This window comes from Pholcus phalangioides, unplaced genomic scaffold, assembly GCF_987345545.1.
Source record: "Pholcus phalangioides strain wild (caught in Gottingen) unplaced genomic scaffold, Ppha-v1.0 ptg000010l_1, whole genome shotgun sequence".
Lineage (NCBI taxonomy): Eukaryota > Metazoa > Arthropoda > Arachnida > Araneae > Pholcidae > Pholcus > Pholcus phalangioides.
Window position 1 is genome coordinate 17,878,475 of NW_028301603.1, and position 20,702 is coordinate 17,899,176.

The following is a 20,702-nucleotide window of genomic DNA, read 5'->3' on the forward strand; positions in this document are numbered from 1 at the left end:
CCTTCCCCCCCCCCAGTGCAATGTTGTTTTTCGCGTGTATGAAAATAGAGTATGTTATTGTTACATTGGAACTCAAGCTGCCATCTACAAACAATTTTTAAAAAATTGTGCATCTCTTAGTGAGTTGTCTGCCAAAAAATATCCTATTGCTCGTTTGTTAGCTCGCTTGCTATCGCTTCGTTTGTCAACGAAGTTCATATTCGGCTCACCAAAACTGAAATTGCTGAAATATTTCGCGCCAAGTCGAAAACCTCATCAAAAACCAACAAGCAATTTTAGTTCAAGAATTATGACAGATATTTTCATTTTTACTTAATAGGTGGCAGCAGGGGTCCTAGCTCAACGCTGTTTCCTCACTTGCATAATTAAAAGAGTTTAAATATGAAAGACTAACTGTAAGGCTAAAAATATCCTCCTCTATTATTTTGTTTTTCACCGGTTCACAAATTATTTTCCCCCCATTTACGCAAATTCAATCAAAATCCGAAGTTGTGATGACGTCACAAGTGTACGTGTATTACATGATTTTCTGGAATAAATGTCATAAAAAAATTGTGAAGAGTCTCAGAGGGCTGTCTTAACAGCATCCCAGACCCCCGGGCAAAGCGGTGTTTTGGAGCCCCCTCCCACCTAGTTCAAAATTCTAGGTGGTAGAATTCCACCTAGTTCTAATTCCTATCAGTTTCCATATATTTACTATCCCATACGTTAAGACGGTCCTGTAATATCATGCTTCAGAAATGGAGCAAAGCTTTTTTTTAAATTGTAATTTTATTATTTGTATGCGTATGAATCAATTGTTTGCCATTGTTGATCCATCGAGCATCGTCTATGCTCTTTTCAGCACTGTGATTTTTTTCCTTTCTTTTTCAAAACACATCGCCATTGCTGTGATTACCCATTCATTATTGAGATGGTAAATGATGTGAATACAAAGGCTAAGCGAAAGTTGTCTCGACAGTTCGCAAAGGGATTGAATATTTAGAAAAATAATAATAAAAGACTTAGGCGCGCTCTTATGTTGAAGAACTGCATGGGTCTCTCTCCTGTATCCCGAGAGAGATTCTTCAGCTTCGAAAATAGAGTCTATAGGAGTCTGCCTCCTGTATTCCGCGGGAGATTCCTCTGCTGAAAGGATATGTAGATTCTTCAGCTGCAAGAGAGGAAGATTCTTCAGCTGCAAGAGAGGAAGATTCTTCAGCTGCAAGAGATGGAGATTCTTCAGCTGCAGGAGAGGAAGATTCTTCAGCTGCAAGAGTTCAGCTGCAAGAGATGGGGATTGTTCAGCTGCAAGAGATGGAGATTCTTCAGTTGCAAATAAATTACGACTGTATCCCGAAGGTGATTCCTCAGCTTCAAAGGGAGAGTCTGTAGGAGTCTGCCTTCTGTATCACGCAGGCGATTCCTCAACTATAGAAGTCATGAAAGTAATGGTGCGGAGTTCGCACCGTGCAAATTGCTGAAGCCCAATATAATTTTCGGTGAGTTAAAATTTATCTTCTGGTGCATTTGGATTTCGTTCCAGGACTGTCATTGAATGAGACTATCCTCATAAGTGATTACACAATCGATCTCGTTCCTGATCAATGGAAGGACATTGAAGTGTGCGGCTGAACTGCGTTGAATGTTGCTGCAACACAGCTCAACTGTTACCTAGTGCAATTGCGTCGTCTGATGATCGACGCCATCTTCTACAAATACGTACTTTTGGCCGTGTGCTAAGCACAAACTGCACAACAGAAGTTAGCACTTTACAAAAACAAAAGTACGGACATATTGATCAAGTTAACAAACAGTTTTCATGTAATTCATTGAAGATGGTGAAATGCGAAATATTCTTGAAGACATTTTGAACGTGTTCCACAGACTCTTCAGCCATGAACATGAAAAAAAAAAACAGAAAACACTGGAGGGACATCACAATCTGATGTCTCTCATTCACGCACACACACGCACTGCCTGTATGTGTCATCCTCGTTGCAGTGTGTCTCCTAAACACGATGATCAGCTAGAAGACAACCATAACAACAAGTGACTTCATGGAATGGCAAATCACAGTGTTGAACATAAAAAGATATATAATGGGGTTTTGTTTCATTATTTACAGTGACAATGTTGATCTTAAGATTGTAATTCATTATATAAATCCAGAAATAAATGATTTATACTCTTCCCAAACTGTGTATTCATTTCGAGAAAATACTCACAAAATTTAAATACTATATGCAAAAAACATGTATTACTAAAGGAGGTTGAATTATGGGCTCCCCCCCCCCACCCCCGGTTCGGTGCCCAGAAAATGAAACCCCACCCGCTACCTCCTTCCCTTGTTGTGGCCTTAACTATGTAAAGGTAAAACAACTGCCCATCGAGAACAGCGCATTAGCAACGGCGGTTTCCCGTTTGGCGTCTTCAGCGCTATTTTGGCCTCCTAGAAATTTCACTAAAAGCGTCACGGCAGTGCTCTCGATAACGTCGTCATGGCAGTGTTTCTGTTGCGTGAACACCGCTGTGTTCGACAGTGTCGTCTTAAGGCATTGTCGCATTAGATTCACAAAAATAAGACCTGGTTGAAATTTTCCAGAATTTACGTGGTAAGGGACTCAGAAAAATCACCTGGTCAGGGAAAGCCCGTGAAGACGGCCCGCGGCTGCTCGAGGACTTACGGCACATTATTTTAATACAAAAAATAATTTTTTTATTCCGCAGAAGGGATCGAAAACTCCAGCCTTTTTTAAATAATCAGTTCCATGCATCAAGCTGAAGCCGAACACTGCTCGTATAAAACATTTTCGACCATGGCCTTCTGAAGGCCATGGCCTACTACACCGCACACCAACTCCGGTCATATATCGCCATACGGTAATTTCCAACCAAAGTAAAAAAGACGATGATATGGCTATAAGAGAAGGTAAACAGAAGACTAATTGCTAGCAGGTGGCATTCTCTTGCTGCGGTATAGAAATTAAACCGAAGAAAATGCCATTCAATTTACGGTAGTAATAAATTATTATTATTATATTAATAATACTCCTTTTGTATTAAATTATTAATTTAAAGTAATTTAACAATTAATTTATTTTGTTATTTTAGGAATTTAATTATTAATTTAAAGTAATTTTTCTCCCTTCATTACTAAATGATCGCTACTCCCTTCGAATTTTTTTCCGTATCAAATATTTTAGTTCGAAATATTAAATTTAATAAAAATTCAAATTTTTTTAAACTAAAAAATTTAATTTACTTCCAAAATTTATAACAGCAATTTTCGAGTATTTTAACAACATATTGGCCAGAAAAAGAGGGGGAGGCAGATCATTCTTAGTGCATGGGCCCACCCGGGGGCAAGTGCATTGCAGGGTCTCGGGATTCTCTGAGATGGGAAGCGGGGTGTGTCTGGTCTTCAAAGGTCAAAAAGGGTCTCGGGATAATGAGATCCATCATTACATTTTCGGATTCACGATCAAGTTATTAGGCAAGCACTTCAATCTCAGTAGGGACATTTAGAACAGTGTTTCCAAACCTGGGACCATATATTTATATATATACTAGGGGGGGCCTATGTTTCTACATAGGGCCCGCCCTATGAGCAACAAAAAAGAAATGAGATTCATCAAGTACCCCCAGAAAATTTCCCCATGGGGGTCCCCAAATTTAATTCACTGAATTTTAGAGGGGCCCCAGATTGGATATATCTCGGGCTACCGATATGTTGCAAATTTTACAATGTTAAACAACAAAAAATCAATGAGATACATACAGAGGCCTCCAAATTAGAACCTGTCAACATTTCCATGGGGTCCTGGCCTGGAAGCTTGTCGGACACCCCCTGTGAGGGGCCACGAAAATGTTTCATTTTTATCAATATTACAACGAATAAAATCCAGGGCCCCACATCCAGTAGCGGGGACCCAATACGCAGATTTTTAGTGGGGAATTCAGATTGGATTTATCTCGGTCTTCCGCTGTTGCAAATTCTACAATGTTAAACAACAAAAAAGAATCAGATTCATCCAGGGCCCCCAAAATGAAACCTGTTAACATGGGGCACCCGACTTGGAAGCTTGTCGTTCATCCCCCGCTGCGACTGTCATGCAAAATTTTCATTTGTATTCGTTTTACCAACGAATAAAGTCCAGGCCCACCCACGCAACTACCCGTGACCAAATTCGAAAATTTTATGGGGCCCCCAGACTGGATATATCTTGGGCTTCCGCTATCGCAAATTTTTCAACGTTAAAGCAGCAAGAAAACAATGAGATCTATCAAGGGCCTCTGGAAATGAAAACGTTTAACTTCCCCATGAAGGTATACGTGCATTCCCCCCCCGGGTACCCGACCCTGTGTGTTGAGAGCACTGGTGTTATATGTATATTATACATATACATACCTCTCGGCATGACCCCCCCCCCCACCCCCCACAAAGGCAGAGCTGACAGGGGCCGGAACACGATTCTTATCACTTTTTGATTTTTCACACTATAAATTAACCACAGAGGGGCCCCCTGAAAAGCTGGTTTGGGGGCTCGCCATCCAAATTCCGGCCTATGGGCCCTGCTGTAGGATGTGGGAGCCTCTCGCTACATGCACATAACATGGTCCCAATGGGTGAAATGGGTCCCGATATGTGCTACAGTTAAATGAATATTTGACCCAAAATCGTAACCGACTTCCGTAACATAAAATCGTCACTAATTTCGGTTGCTTAGAAACAGGCCCTTTTCGAGTTTGTGATTTTATATTATAGAGTAGATATATCTATCTTATCTTAGTGGGTGTTGGCCCAGAGCCAGTGCCGTCTTGATGCGTGGGCCCACACAGGCTTCGAGCGGATGGGGATCCTCATGATAATGAGAGCTGTTTAAAATTCCCGCCATTAAGCACCTGAACAGGCATATTAAGCCAGGTATTCGACCCCCAGAGAAATCGCTTTACCAGAGGGGGGGGGGGGGGAGGGGGTCTATGATTATCCTGCCCAGGACTCCATAATTTTGAAACAGCGCTGCACAAAACTCTCTCCGTGGGAATCGAGTTTTAAGCACAGGGGGGTCCGGAGATCAAATTTATTTATAAAATTTTTCATAAGAATTCACTCAAAAATGAGATGCCATAAGTAGAGAGGATCTTGCTCTCTTACTTAGGTGCAGGGAAGAGGTCTCAGATAAGACGGGGGGAAACGACGAGAAGTAAATATGGTTTAAAGGGGCCACGGGCGAAAAAAGGTTAAAAGAAACACTGATTTAAACTGAGCATTCTTTTCTTTTCCCGGGGGGCATGATGCGGTTAATATGGCCTTAGGCCACAGCAGGCATAAGAGGGCTCTTTCGATTAACAATTGAAGAAACTCGATTATTCTAATTTAGGGCCCTCGTAGAGGCGTCGGAAGTGTTTCAGACCCGTGGATGCTCAACTTGGTCCTCTATACAAGGGATTTTGACTTCTTAATCAATTCTGGGGGTGCTCAGACCGGTGCTACAAAATGCCGTGGCTGCTCGAGAACCCACTACACCTCCGGCTCCGACGCCACTGGGCCCTCGGGAGACTCCAGTTTCTAAATCAAGCGCAATTATTAGCGATTATTGGCACAATTATACCTGACTCAGACTCATCGAGCGGGATGGGGTGCCCTGCATCCAAAGCCCCCCCCCCTCCCCATTATTTAAGAAGGACGTGCATTGTGCATACTTCGAGGTGTCGTTACTCAAATTTTTGTGATCCATTGGGGGGGCTTTGCCCCCATCTTACTTTGCAGATTATTTCAAACGAGAAAAAAATGCATAAAAAAAAAAAGTGTAATTTTTCTTTTGTGGGGCCCCCGTTCGACTCGGGGGATTGTACCAGAGTGCCCTAGTCATAGTCCATCCGCGGCTCCTCAGAATACTCCAGTAGATATTGGCATCCAATAATAAAAGAATCGCTTCAAAGCACTGAAAACAGGAACACATCAATATCGCCAGCACGCCGCGAGCGACGCCCCTCCCCCTCCCTCACCCCCCCCCCTAGCACCCGCGATGCATATTTCGAGAACCACTGATCCTTAGAGGAGACAGCGGCGGATTAAGGGAGGGGTGTCACGACCCCTGAAGTCGAATTTCCAAAAATGACTCCAAAAAATACTTCATTGAATCGCAAATTATAAATACTAAAAATGTCGCGTGTCAATCGGTTAGGGGCCAGTCAAGTATTACGCAAGCAGTATTTCAGCCATTTTTGAACCCCCTTCTCCCCATGTCAGCAAAAGTCAGCTCAGCGATGACCCCCCCCCCCCTTCCGTCAGCAAAATTTCGTCAGCAGCTTAGAATATTTCATATCTTCAAAAAGGGGTGGTTGATGACGTAAGCAACCTTCAAACCCCCCCCCCCTCCCTCCCCACTTGTCATCAAAAGTCAGCAAATCAAAATCCGAAATCCCCGCCTCGATGCTGACGTAATACTTGAATGACCCCTTAATTTTCTCAGAAACTGCGTTCTGAGAAAATCGTGTTCAAAATGTTTTTTCCTGTGTACGTTTACACTATAATTCATTATTTCTATATTTAATTATGAGCAGGGCCGTCTTAAGAGCATCATGGGCCCCCGGGCCAAGTGATCTTTCTGAGGCCCCACCAGGCAAATTCCCGGAAATTTAAACTAGATTTCATTTTTGCGAGGCCCCTTTTTCTCTTGAGGCCCCCGGGTGGACCCATGCCTTAAGGCGGCACTGATTATGAGAGAACAAATTAACCGATTGACACGAAATTTTTAGTATTTTATCTGCGATTGAATCATAGATAGGCGGAAATTGACTTGGAAGTCTGGGGGGGGGGCAACGTCATTATTGCTGGGGGGGGGGCACGAGGATCATGATGGTCAATTCATATATATGTTACCGGCAAAGTATGAAATCCAGGCATTCTATAGAATGCCTAGGCATTCTATACAATGCCTGGTCGTTTCAGGCAAAGTATGAAATACCGGTTTTATTCTATACTTTGCCTAGGCATTCTATAGAATGACTAGTCATTCTATAGAATGCCTAAACACAATCCAGGCAAAGTATGAAATATCTTCTTCCAACAAATCTCTTTAGGGGCGGTATAAAATATTACATAAAATTAAAATTTCACAGAATTTTCTTTTTTTTTTCCGGAAACGTTTCCCTTTCGTTCTCGTGAAAAAGGATTTGTTGAGGGGCGGTATAAAATATTACAATTTCTTCGAATTAATATTTCGCAGAATTTTCGTCATTTTTTCCCGGAAAAGTTTCCCTTTCGCTCTCGTGAAAAAGGATCTGTGGAGGGGCGGTATAAAATATTACAATTTCGTCAAATTAAAATTTCACAGAATTTTCGTCATTTTTTTCCAGAAACGTTTGCCTTTGGCTGTCCTGAAAAGGGATCTGTTGAGGGGCGGTATATAAAATATTATATTTTCCTCAGATTCAAATTTCACACTGTTTCTTCGATTTTTCCCGGGAACGGTAACCTCTGGCTCTCGGGAGAAGGGATCTGTTGAGGGGCGGTATATAAAATATTAAATTTCTCCAGATTAATTTTTTCTCAGTGTTTCGTCGACTTTTCCCGGGAACGTTAACCTCTGGCTCTCGGGAGAAGGGATCTGATGAGGGGCGGTATATAAAATATTATATTTTCCTCAGATTCAAATTTCACACTGTTTCTTCGATTTCTCCCGGGAACGGTAACCTCTGGCTCTCGGGAGAACGGATCTGTTGAGGGGCGGTATATAAAATATTAGATTTCTCCAGATTAATTTTTTCACAGTGTTTCTTTGATTTTTCCCGGGAACGGTAACCTCTGGCTCTCGGGAGAAGGGGAGTTATAAATTATTAGATTTCCTTCAAATTACAATTTCTCGTAGTTTTCACTTGATAAACTGCAGCTCTTGATAAACTCGCTATTATAAATGACGAAATGAATAATCTTATTGTAACTTTGCATTTCGTAAATCAATAATTAACCATAGTTGTCGGTTGTTGTGCATATTCACCAATTGCCTTGATATGTTTGATAAATTTAGTTACACATTAAATACTTTCAATGGTAATTGCGAAGGCTGGGAATCGGTTAAAATTTTTAGCTGGTTAATAAAACAATATTAATCAATTAATCGAATTTTAATTGAATATTTTCAAATGCTAATAATTCATTGCAAACGTACTAACGTAATATCGTTAACTATGTAGTATCAATATATTCTATTCATTCCACATGCACATATCTTCTTCATGGATATAAACAAATAGGCCTACAACAGAAACAGATTAAGAAATTTTGACCAGCCGATTGAAGCTATTCGATTAATATGAACCAACTTGTCGAGGGCCGTAACGGGGAAGAGGGTGGGTAAGGGGGTCAGTAAAATGTAGGGGGGGGGTGGCAATTTTAGGTTGGAACAAAGAACACCGTTATAAAATTATCGAATTTTAAAGTTATTAGAGCTGTAAAATAATGGTTGCCCGGGCGGCCGAATCATATTTGCCCCAATCGGCAAAACCCTAGTTACGGTCCTGCACACTAGCCATATCCTGGAATTTCTTAAACTTTATCTTGTCGTTTCTTTTTCAATCAGTTATTTTAGGCCACTGATTTCGAAACAAATTTAGATTTTCATACTGTTAGTTGTTTTCCATGAAATTTCCGTCAAATGGTGTTGGTGGAGAAGGGTAGCTGATAGAGATCGAGCTCATAGCCACGATATCAAGGAAACGTATATTTCCTAGGCATTATGCTGTGGTGAATTTGGGATGAATCATGTGGTTTCCGCTGGGACTCGAACCCATTCTCTCTTGAATACCGGGCAAGCATGCACCATCTCCAAAAAACTGGAGACACGACCCTACTTCCTCATTTCACGCAGGATACGCTGAAGTAAGGTAGGGTCGGATCGTTGATGTTTGCTGGAAAACAAAAGCACTGTTAACAATGGAGACAATAAATTTTGGCCTTGTCTTCTAAAAACTTCCATGACACTCGATTTGAAACGGAAATCATTCCCAGTTCTTGTTGAATCGGTTTGTATTTCCCCATGTTGAAAAATTATATCAAATAATATTGATTCAAATATTTGTAAACATGGTCACTAATGAATCTACTCTATAATATAAAATCACAAACTCGAAAAGGACCTGTTTCTATGCAACCGAAATTAGTGATGATTTTATGTTATGGAAGTGGGTGACGTTTATTAAGTGACGGAAATCTGTTACGATTTTAGGTCAAGTTTTTATTTGACTCTAGCATATATCGGGACCCATTTGACCCATCGGGACCAAAATATGTGCATGTACCGAGAGGATCCCACATCCTACAGCAGGGCCCCTAGGCTGGAATAGGTGGGAGCCCCTAAACCAGCTTTTCGAAGCCCCTCTGTGGTTAATTTATGGTGTGAAAAATTAAAGTAAGAATCGTTCCGGCCCCTGTCAGAACCTGCCCTTGTGGGGGTCATGCTGAGAGGTATGTATATGTATAATATACATATAACATCAGTGCTCCCAACACACAGGGTCGACGTACCCGGGGAGGATTGCACGTATACCTTCATGGGGAAGTTAAAAGGTTTCATTTCCAGAGGCCCTTGATGGATCTCGTCGTTTTCTTGCTGCTTAACACTGAAAAATTTGCGATAGTGGAAGCCCAAGATATATCCAGCCTGGGGGCCCCATAAAATTTACGAATTCGGTCACGGGTAATTGAGGGGGGCCTGGATTTTATTCGTTGGTAAAATGAATACAAATGAAAATTTTTCATTGCACTCGCAGCGGGGGATGACCGACGAGCTTCCAAGTCGAGGACCACATGTTTACAGGTTTCATTTTGGGGGCCCTGGATGAATCTGATTCTTTTCTGTTTAACATTGTAGAATTTACACAGCGGAAGCCCGAAATAAATCCAGTCTGGGTCCCTCACTAAAAATTTGCGTATTGGGTCCCCGCTACTGGATGTGGGGCCCTGGATTTTATTTGTTTTAAAATTGATAAAAATTAAAAATTTTCGTGGCCACTCACAGGGGGTATGTTCGACAAGCCTTCAGGTCGGGGCCCCATGGAAAAGTTTACAGGTTTCATTTCGGGTGTCCCTGGATGAATCTCATTGATTTTTGTTGTTTAACATTGTAAAATTTGCAACACGTCGGTAGCCCAAGATAAATCCAGTCTGGGGCTCCACTAAAATTCAACGAAATGGAGTGTGGGGACCCCCGTGGGGAAGTTTTCTGTGGGTACTTGATGAATCAAATTTGTTTTTGTTGCTTTATTGTTGTAAAATTCGCTTCTTCAGTAAGCTGGTGCTTTCACATGTCCCTTTCCATAGCACGCTGATGAAATGGGACGAAATAAACAAGATATGTTGTGAAGAGAAGCAGGGGGGGGGGGGTTTGCTAACCAGTTTAGTCAAATTTATCAAGTTAAATTATAAAGTATTAACAAAAATTTGAATCGAATTATGATCGAGTCGATTACTCAAATTAATTTTCTAACTGCGATTAGCAACTGATCGATTAACCGACCTGATTAATCAGACCAGCCTTAGTGATTGTGCATAAATCTCGAATAAAATAATAAATATGGTTATGGAAGAAATCAAGCGGAAATATCTCTTAAATTCTATCATTAATTAGTATCGGACGTACGTGATGGGTGCACTAAACATAATTTGCCCTAAATATTAAGTTGAATATGAGTTACACATGTATTAGTTGTCATATGTATTTGTATACTTGTCGCACGTATAAATTGTTATCAGCCTTGTGATGTTAGCTCTCCACATTTATCAACATTTTTATTTATAATCAACATCATCCATCAATCCTAGACTGCCGTTAGTGCAAAATATGCGTAAATGGGAATGATTCATTGATGATTTGCCATATTTACCAATACGAGCTGGGAACTGTACATAATCATCGGAAAATGTGATAAAATCGCAAAATTTGTCAAACTTACCAAATGGTTCGGTGAGTTATCATTATCACCGGATTTATCACATTTATGATAACACGACCAGGGCCGCAACTACGGGGGAGCAGGCCTCGGGCGCTGGACCAGGGGGGCGCAAATTTTATTCTCAAACCTCTCCTTCAACATCACAAGGAGGCGCCAAGATGCGCACTTGCCCCGGGTGACCGAGCACCTAGTTGCGGTCCTGAACACAACTATCTTAAAATCTACTTTGTATTGAGGGGTTTCGCCGTTTACTCTTATAGTTGTATGAACACGATTAGTTGTGAGAAGCAGAGAAACATTTTTATTTATTTGGTCTCTCCTCCATTATATATAGCAAGACGTATGCAAATTAAATAGGAAATTTAATTTCGAAATATCGTCTTATTAAGGGGTAAACATGACACTTTGATGTCAATGCATCAAAAATAAGTATGAAATTCAAACAGTGAATGCAGTCTCATTTCGACTCCAATAAGTTTTTTTTTTAAATTTATGGGCACACTTTAAATAAGAAAATAAAATAGAGTATTTCATAACTTAATTTATTAGAAGAAATATAATTTAATTTATAGAATTGTGTGAAAATAAATCAAATTGCAGTTTAAGCATATCAGAAAATTTGCAACGACCGCTAAAAGGGAAGTGAAGTTATGATAAAAAGAAAATTGATTTGTAAAAAAAATATATTCTGATTTACTTTTTACTTGTTGCAACAAGTAAGGCTGCTGTGGCATTTCGAGCTGCATTTAATTTTTTTTTTTCACACACAAACATTTCTGGCTTATGCACTTTGCTTTACACATGCATCGTATATATCCTTGGCCATTTCCTGTCGACTGCAGTATAGCAACGGAGCGAAGCGGTATTACACCTGTTGGTACATCTTCAATTTTTAGTAACGTTTTTGGGCAAATCGTAAATTGGGATCTAGCATACAATTGTTTCAGGAGTCCTTGAGATGTTCCCAATTGGTAGAATCCATCTCCTGTTATTTCCATTACAACGGCTAAGATGTTTCGGGAATCACCACGTCCCTTGTCCACATTGGGAATTTGTACTCTCACCGTCGCACCTACAGAGGCAGGTGGGAACTTTTCATCCGAACACATTTTCATCTTTTTCGCTTGTTTTTCTAAGTTCATTTGAGAGTCTACTCTGTGCTTAATTGAGTTCTCAGCATTGATGCAGAGAATGCACAAAACTTTAGCCCCATACCCTTCTGTTACCTCATTTTCGCCAGTCCCTATGCTTTTACCGCATATGACATGAACATTCCTTTCACATTTTATGCACGTATGGGCACCACTTGTTTCCTTTGAACAGACGCCGCACATAATTGTTCCCGTTGGTACATCTTCAACTCGAATTTCCCCCCTCTCATCTGTCGCATTCTCATTTTCACATTCTGTGTTTTGGTTATCAAATACATGAACATCAGCTGCCACTTCTTCAAGTTGCTCCTCTGTGTGGACGCTTTCCAAAATGTCTTGTGTTATTAGAGAGTTCGATAGACCCACTCTGACTTTGCAGCCAAAGAGTGCTTCATAAGGTGACCGCCTAATCCCTGAATGATATGCCCTATTTTTCATGAGTTGTACAAGTGGCAATCCTTCACTCCATCGATTCGTTTCTTGGTCCTGCATCCACGTACACAACATATTTTCTACATCTTGATTTGCTCTTTCCACACTGCCCTGACTTTGTGAATGGCGTGGCTTTCCATGCACAATTTTCAATGCCGGCCAGGTTTTTTTCAAGTTTGTCACAATGCTATTAGCAAACTCTCTGCCGTTATCTGACTGCAGAATTGATGGTGCACCTAGTAATGTGAAGATGTCTATTAGGTTCAATGCAACCTCTTCTGCTGTCTTCGATTTCAAACTTTTCAGCACAACAAATTTAGTCAGGTGGTCTTGGTAAACCATGATAAACTTGAACTCTCTGTCTGGTTGCGACTGAAAATCTATCAGGTCCACTTGACAACGTGAATTGAAATCGGAATGCACGATCGGTTTTACAACAACTCCTTTCTTGCACCCTTTTTGTTTCTTTTGGCATGGCTCACAGAGATTTATAAAGAGCTTGATGTCATTTCTCGTAATGTTCTTGTATTTCGCCGAGAGTTCATGGATCATCCGATCTCGCCCTCCGTGACCAATACTCAGATGGGTTTCATGTAATACATGAAATAATTCTGAGTCAGGCAAGTAAAACTTTATTGCACTGTCTCCTTCTTTTACGGGAAAAATTAGCTTGTTCCTTTTCCCTACGACCATAATATCATATCGATTCAATAACCAATAATCTCTAGGTTCTTTTTTAATGGCGTTCTTCGCCTTTTCAACTTCACTCACTAATCTGTCGTAGTGAGCATCGGTGAGAAAAACACAGTTTTTAGCAGCGTTCTCTCGAGACTCGACTAAATCCTCGTAAAACCGTCGTTTCATTACGTCCAAATCCGTGGTTCGATTCCGCGATTCAATAGATGATTCCTGCACTCGTTCATTTTCGTCCGCCATTTCTGAAGAGCACAGTATAGGCCAAATCAGCACAAAAGGGCGAAGTTTATAATCAATTAAAACAAACTGATAAATTAAAAAGACTATAAAAATATGAATTTACGAATGAGACAGACTGGTGAACTGCACAGCACACGAAATGCACTTGTAGTGACACACGAAGCTTACCAAAGCTAATTTAGGTGAATTTCTGTGTGGAAGCAGCTTCTTTCTTTTTTTCCTCCCTGCTATCGGCTCCTTTATCTGTGAGCACTTGTTTTGTCTGCTTAGGTGCCCTTAATATCACACCGTCTGCTGAATAGGCGCCTTGATTGTAACACCTTGTATTCTACATTTTCATCAATAATATGCCAAAATTGTAATGTTTTTTTCATATTGTTTGTGAAAGTCACTCAGGTCAGCTGAAGTATAAAATATGTCATAACAAGATTTTAAAAAAATGATAGTAACGACAGTATGCGACTTCTTTCTTTCTTCTCGCCCCCCCCCCTCTCTCACACGCACACACACAATACACCCCCCCCCCCTTAAAGACCGCTCCGTGTCTACTAGTTGAGCAGTTTTGTCCCATGCTGATTCTGTATTGAGAGGGGAATAGAAAAGGTATGTTCCACAACAACATACTCTATTATCAACATATCTCTATATTGACATACCATTTGCAACCCTTTCTGCTGTACCTCTGCAGTAGTAACTTGACTTTGCTGGGTACCGAGAAAGAATCACTAGTGTGTCTCCGTCTAGCTCTCATCTTTTCTTTGGTTATGTCTATGAAAGGCGCCTTTCATGCTCTTATTTTTTCCCAATGAAATTATCAAATACAGTGATTCCGTTTATAACGCTCCCTTTTAGAACGTTGTTACTCTTGACAAGACTTGCGTTTTTGTTAACCCATCTTTCACTAATGCTCATCTATATCTCTCGGTTAAACCATTTTCACGCGTTTAAAATGGTTTTTTTTCCATTAGTTTTTAAAATAATAATAAATAAATACATAAAACCGTTATAAACGGGATCCATTGTGCAACTGAGTGTTTTGTAACCTGTGGTCAGAGGACCCCCGGAAGTCTGTGAGTATCTTACAAGGGGTTAATGGGATTACCTTCATTTGCTGTCGTTGCATGAATGACACACTTAGTGCTGTTAAATTGTAATTTATTGCCCCAATTTTTTGATTACGAATTATAACAAACATTCTTTGGTTCGTATGGGGGAGCAGTCGTGGAAATTAACTTTCGGTACAGGGAATCCCTGGTGCCTGGACCTTCACTAAAGGAGGTGGGGGGGGGGGGGGTCCGCGACCATGCAATCACGCACACATACCTTATGATTCGATTCTCTTTCTTCCTTTGTATTAACTTCCCCCTACGTTGGGATGCAGTGGAACCCCATTTATATGACTCTCACATTTATACCATGTTTGGCTTCGGTCGCAGTTCATTCCTGTATATTTTTATGTTGAAATATTTCATTCATGAGACCATAACATATATTCTAACACTGACTCAAATCTCAAATCTTTGGAAAATGTCATCTCTATCCAACGAATTTACTTAATTTCTGTATAGATTGTGAAAACGCGGTGCTTAATTTTTCTTGCACATGTAGGCTCACCCTATTTCGAGAAAAATACGGGGAAGCAGGATTCCAAACACGGGAAAATACGGGACATCGACAATTACAACCATAAATGGCGCCAAATGTAAGCAAATTTGGCAACTATTGCAAAAATCCCTAGAGAAACGCCAATGGTTGGAAAGCCAAACATTAATGCAAATTGCAGTAGGTTAAATTTTATTCAACGACATAAATCGTTTAACAACGAAATAAAACGTATAAAGCGGCAAACGTTCAAATAAACGTTAAACGTTTTCCGCGCGCGCGCCTAGCAGTCGAGTGGTTAGGGAGCTGACATCTTACAGTGCAGGTGTGGGTTCGAATCGCGGCTCGGGGATGGAGGTGTATGTTTACTGACACAACAATTCCCTGGACAGATCACATATGGTATCGGGAATACGTGTGGATCTCGTTATAAAAGAAAGAACAAAAACATGACAAATACGTGTGTGAGATGAATACTCTTAGGGGCCGTTCAAGTATTACGTAAGCGAATTTTTAGCCATTTTTGACCCCCCCCCCGCCCTTGTCATCAAAAGTCAGCAAAACACTGACCCCCCCCCCCTCCCTCCCGTCAGCAGCTTAGAATATTTCATATCTTCAGAAAGGAGTGATTGATGACGTAAGCAACCTTCAAACCCCTCTCCCCCACCTTTAAATCAAAAGTCAGCAAATCCGAAACCCATCCCCCACCCCGTTGCTGACGTTATACTTGAATGATCCCTAGCAGAACGACGAAACATAACAGATAATTACTTTGCATCACTGAGATTATGTTCATTTTGGAAATCGAAATCGACAAGCTTGGTTGAGACCCTTCGAAAAGACCGTCGTGAGGTACCTCCAACTGCAAAAACAGGAACACAGGATCTATACTTGTCGATAGTATTCAAAACTGGAACTGATATCACGCTGACATCTTATTAGGGAAAAAAAAATTAAAAATGTTCTAGTTCTGAGTTCACTTCATACTGATGTAACATTCAACGAAAACGTGAAAAACACCCCAGAAACAGTTGCCTACTATAACCAAACTAAATATGGAGTACACATTGTTTTTATTTACTTCAGCATCAACTTGAGAAATCAAATGGTTATCAAATGGTGTGATTATACACCACTAACAATGGAAGTCGTCGCTGGGTAATGCATGTTTTCGGAAAAAAATTACGAAAATTCTGTGAAATTTTAATGCGACAAAATTGTAATATTTTGTACCGCCCCTCAACAGATCCTTTTTCACGAGAGCGAAAGGGAAATGTTTCCGGGAAAAAAAGACGAAAATTCTGTGAAATTTTAATGCGATAAAATTGTAATATTTTATACCGCCCCTCAACAGATCCTTTTTCACGAGAGCGAAAGGGATACGTTTCCGGGAAAAAATGACGAAAATTCTGTGAAATTTTAAAGCGATGAAATTGCAATATTTTATACCGCCCCTCAACAGATCCTTTTTCACGAGAGCGAAAGGGAAACGTTTCCGGGAAAAAATGACGAAAATTCTGTGAAATTTTAATGCGATGAAATTGTAATATTTTATACCGCCCCTCAACAGATCCTTTTTCACGAGAGCGAAAGGGAAATGTTTCCGGGAAAAAATGACGAAAATTCTGTGAAATTTTAAAGCGATAAAATTGTAATATTTTATACCGCCCCTCAACAGATCCTTTTTCACGAGAGCGAAAGGGAAACGTTTCCGGGAAAAAATGACGAAAATTCTGTGAAATTTTAAAGCGATGAAATTGCAATATTTTATACCGCCCCTCAACAGATCCTTTTTCACGAGAGCGAAAGGGAAACGTTTCCGGGAAAAAATGACGAAAATTCTGTGAAATTTTAAAGCGATGAAATTGCAATATTTTATACCGCCCCTCAACAGATCCTTTTTCACGAGAGCGAAAGGGAAACGTTTCCGGGAAAAAATGACGAAAATTCTGTGAAATTTTAATTTTATGTGATATTTTATACCGCCCCTAAAGAGATTTGTTGGAAGAAGATATTTCATACTTTGCCTGGATTGTGTTTAGGCATTCTATAGAATGACTAGTCATTCTATAGAATGCCTAGGCAAAGTATAGAATAAAACCGGTATTTCATACTTTGCCTGAAACGACCAGGCATTGTATAGAATGCCTGGATTTCATACTTTGCCGGTAACATATACATACATACATTAGATCAGTCGAATCCACCTTTGGCGCTGGGGGGAGCAATACCCACCCCCTCACGTCCCCACCCCCCCGTATCTCCGCCCATGGATTAAATGAAGTATTTTTTTTTGAAAATTCGACTTCAGAGGTCGAGGCCCCGGGCGCAAAAAAAAAAAAAAAAGAAATACTGGGCCCCCCTCAAATTAGAAAATAATGCGAAGTTTGGGTTTTCCGGGGGCCCTTTAGAAGTTGCGCGCGTGTCTTTAAATCGGCCTCTGATACATAACTTTATTTCTTCTCCAAGAGGGTCATTGAAATAAGATGAGAGAGAGCGGGACTATAATCGATCGTTATTCAAATAAGATAATTTCAAATAATTTGCGATAAAATCGTAAGTTGACCTTGGACAATGAACGAGGGCAAAAGAGGGAGAAGCGAACAGAGAGAGAATTTCTCTCTCTTTCTCTCGATCAATGTTGGCGAAATTCCCCCCCCCCCCCCCTCTCCGCGCGTGAGTGACCTTGGCGCCAAAAGAACCGGGCTCGGGAACAAGTTCGACTGCCACGAGAAGAGCTCCACGACGCCAAGCGACGCTAGTGCAGAAAGGGGGAAACTGGCGGCTGCTGTGGGAGAACGGCCTCCCTCTTCTTCGATCAGTACAAAGCGCTTTGGATCAGTGATTCCGCCATTTCAGAAGCCTCGCGAGAGCGTTTGTGTTTCGGACGTTTTTCTCTTCGGGCGCCATGTTCTCATTTAATTTTGGCAAGGGCAAGACGCTACACTCCCAAGCCCGTGAAGTCATCCACAACGTGACGAATTATTTCGGCAGGGAGTGCCTCGCCGATTCCCCGATCGTGCCGATCACCCAAGTCTGCAAGAGAGCTGCCGTGGCGACGGGGGTATCAATCGGCACCGTCAAGAGGATAAGGTGCGAAGTCGACGCCCTCGAAGCCAGTGGCGGCAAGAATCTCTCCTCGCCAGGAAAACACCGCAAGAGACCGGCCGTACGCAACTGCAACATCGAAGATTTCGACAAGTGCACGATAAGGCGCCTCATACAGGACTACTACATCGACAAGGGAGAGGCGCCATCTCTGAGCAAGCTCTTAGCTATATTCAAGGAGAAAATCGATTTCAAATGGCACATAGATACCCTGAGGAACGCTCTGAACAAGATGAACTTCCGCTGGAGAAAGTGCGGCCCCAAGAACAAGAAGATACTCCTCGAGAACCGGGACGTTGTATTGTGGAGGTGCAGGTACCTGCGCGGGATGATGAACCACAGGAAGGACGGACGGACCATCGTCTTCTTGAGCCATAAGCACGTCGACGATAACGTAGTATCGGGCAAAGATCAGCCTGGGGTCGACGGTTGTAAAGATTCCGTAAAGGATCGGGTGATGGTGGCTTATGCAGGACTCCCCGATGGATTCATATCCGAGCTAGTGTACAGGACGCCACCTAGGGGCAGGATAAACCACGAGGCCTTTGAGCAGTGGCTGAGGTTGCAGGTGATCCCCAATCTACCGGAGAAATGCGTAGTCTGCATGGACTGCACCCCATCTCACGCCAGGAAGACGCGCGTCATACCGGAGTGTTCGACGAGAGACGCCATGAAGGACTGGTTGGCGTCAAGAAAGGTGCATTTCGAGCCGGACATGCGCAAAGCCGAGCTATACGAGCTTATAGAGAAGAACGCCCCGAAATCCGGGACGTATAGCATCGACAGGATGTTCAGCGACCGCGGTCACGACGTACTGAGACTGCCGCCTAACCACTGCGACCTGAACGCGATGGAATACATCTGGTCGTCAGTGTGGCCGTACGTCACGGGCAAGTCGAATTGCCCGGACCTTCAGTCCATAGTCCGAGAAGCGTTCGGGCAGGTGCCGACGGACGAATGGAGAGAGACCTGGGAGCACGTCAGGCAGGTCGAAGACAGGTACTGGGAGAAAGACGGACTCTTGGAAGAGGTCACGGACAAGATAGTGAGTGACGTCGGCGGCGGAAGCGACCCGGAATCGTCTACCGATGACGACGGTGACTGCTCTTCCGATTCGGATGGGCCATTGATGATGACCTGTGAATCGGATTAGCTCTGGATGGTCACTCGGATTGGAAGCGTGACATGCGCAAAGCCGAGCTTATAGAGAAGAACACTCCGAAATCCGGGACGTATAGCATCGACAGGATGTTCAGTGACCGTGGTCACTACGTACTGAGATTGCCGCCTAACCACTGCGACCTGAACGCGATGGAGTACATCTGGTCGTCAGTGTGGCCGTGCGTCACGGGCAAGTCGAATTTTCCGGGACCTTGGGGCAGATATCGACGGACGAATGGAGAGAGACATGATAACACGTGGCGGTTACTGTGAGAAATGTGGACTGTTAGAAGAGGTCGTGGACAACATAGTGAGTGGTGGCGGAGGCGACCCGCAATCGTCTACCGATGACGATGACTGATTACTAGTACTACTTAACCTTATACATGCATCCCTTACACATTCCTCTACGGTAATTTCTAACGGATCGGAACATGCCGGAATGTGTGTGCTGAGTGTACGTGCGGCCCTAACGTATTTATGCTGTCAAGTTACGCTTCTTTCGTGTTCGTGCTGCCATTTGGCTTCCATTTTCTGAAGACGGGAAAAATGCTTGAATTTTCATGTTACGTCAGTATCGTGTTGCAGGTGTGCGGTGTGCCTGCCTGAGACTTTTTCAACTGGGAGACCGGCTCGCCTTCGCACCTCGAAGCTCGAAAACCGCAGCTAACCAAACTTCAGCCGACCACCAATGCGCCGTCAACGGGGGTTCGAACCTGGATCCTCGGGAAGAGAGTCCAACGAGATGCCCGCACAGCGGCTAACGACGATGACTGCTTTTCCGATTCGGGCGGGCCACTGATGATGCCGCCCGTGAATGGACACACTGCTTGCAAATCTCGTCCTAAGAAACGGGATTTTTTCTTTTGACATCGAACAATGGCGTCACATTTGCGCACACACGTCAACTGTAAAATTTCTACCTCGTTGTAGTTTTGTATTTGACTGTATAAAAATTTTGAAATATTAAATTGCCTCTGTAAATAGTCACGATATTTGTGTCTTTGGCTTAGGGGTCATTCAAGTATTACGTCATCATCGAGGGTGGGGGGGAGAGGAGGAAAGGGGTTTCCGATTTGATGACCAGGGGAGGTTTGGATAATGCTTACGTCATCTACCACCCTTTATGAAAATATGAGGTGGGATTCAGAGGGGCAGAGCTGATGACGAAATTTTGCTGACAAGAAGGGGGGTCAAAAAATGGCTAAAAATTTGGTTACGTAATACTTGAACGGCCCCTTATGGTCTCAGGTGATGGGGTGGAGCCTGACTCATTTGATGGACAGGAATCTCGTGACGCCAGGGGAAGAGAGAGAGTGTTTTGAATTTTTTAGAAAACAGCTTAAAGCCGGGGTTTCCAAGGAATAGGTTTTT

At 42.2% G+C, this 20,702-nt stretch overlaps 2 protein-coding genes across 2 annotated transcripts; one reads left to right on the forward strand and one right to left on the reverse strand.

Moving 5' to 3' along the window:
• Positions 1-11,684: 11,684 nt before the first annotated feature.
• Positions 11,685-13,457, reverse strand: LOC149081022 (KRAB domain-containing protein 2-like). The gene has a single exon (XM_089238284.1). It carries the CDS (start codon positions 13,455-13,457, stop codon positions 11,685-11,687), a length of 1,773 nt encoding a protein of 590 aa, XP_089094410.1.
• Positions 13,458-17,895: 4,438 nt separating this feature from the next.
• On the forward strand, positions 17,896-20,348 carry LOC149081023 (uncharacterized). The gene has a single exon (XM_089237303.1). It carries the CDS (start codon positions 17,968-17,970, stop codon positions 19,318-19,320), a length of 1,353 nt encoding a protein of 450 aa, XP_089093429.1. The 5' UTR covers positions 17,896-17,967; the 3' UTR covers positions 19,321-20,348.
• Positions 20,349-20,702: the final 354 nt, after the last annotated feature.

What these genes read in the sequence shown, in the direction of transcription:
- LOC149081022 (XM_089238284.1), bottom strand. Translation starts at nt 13,457, where the DNA reads ATGGCGGACGAAAATGAACGAGTGCAGGAATCATCTATTGAATCGCGG.
- LOC149081023 (XM_089237303.1), top strand. Translation starts at nt 17,968, where the DNA reads ATGTTCTCATTTAATTTTGGCAAGGGCAAGACGCTACACTCCCAAGCC.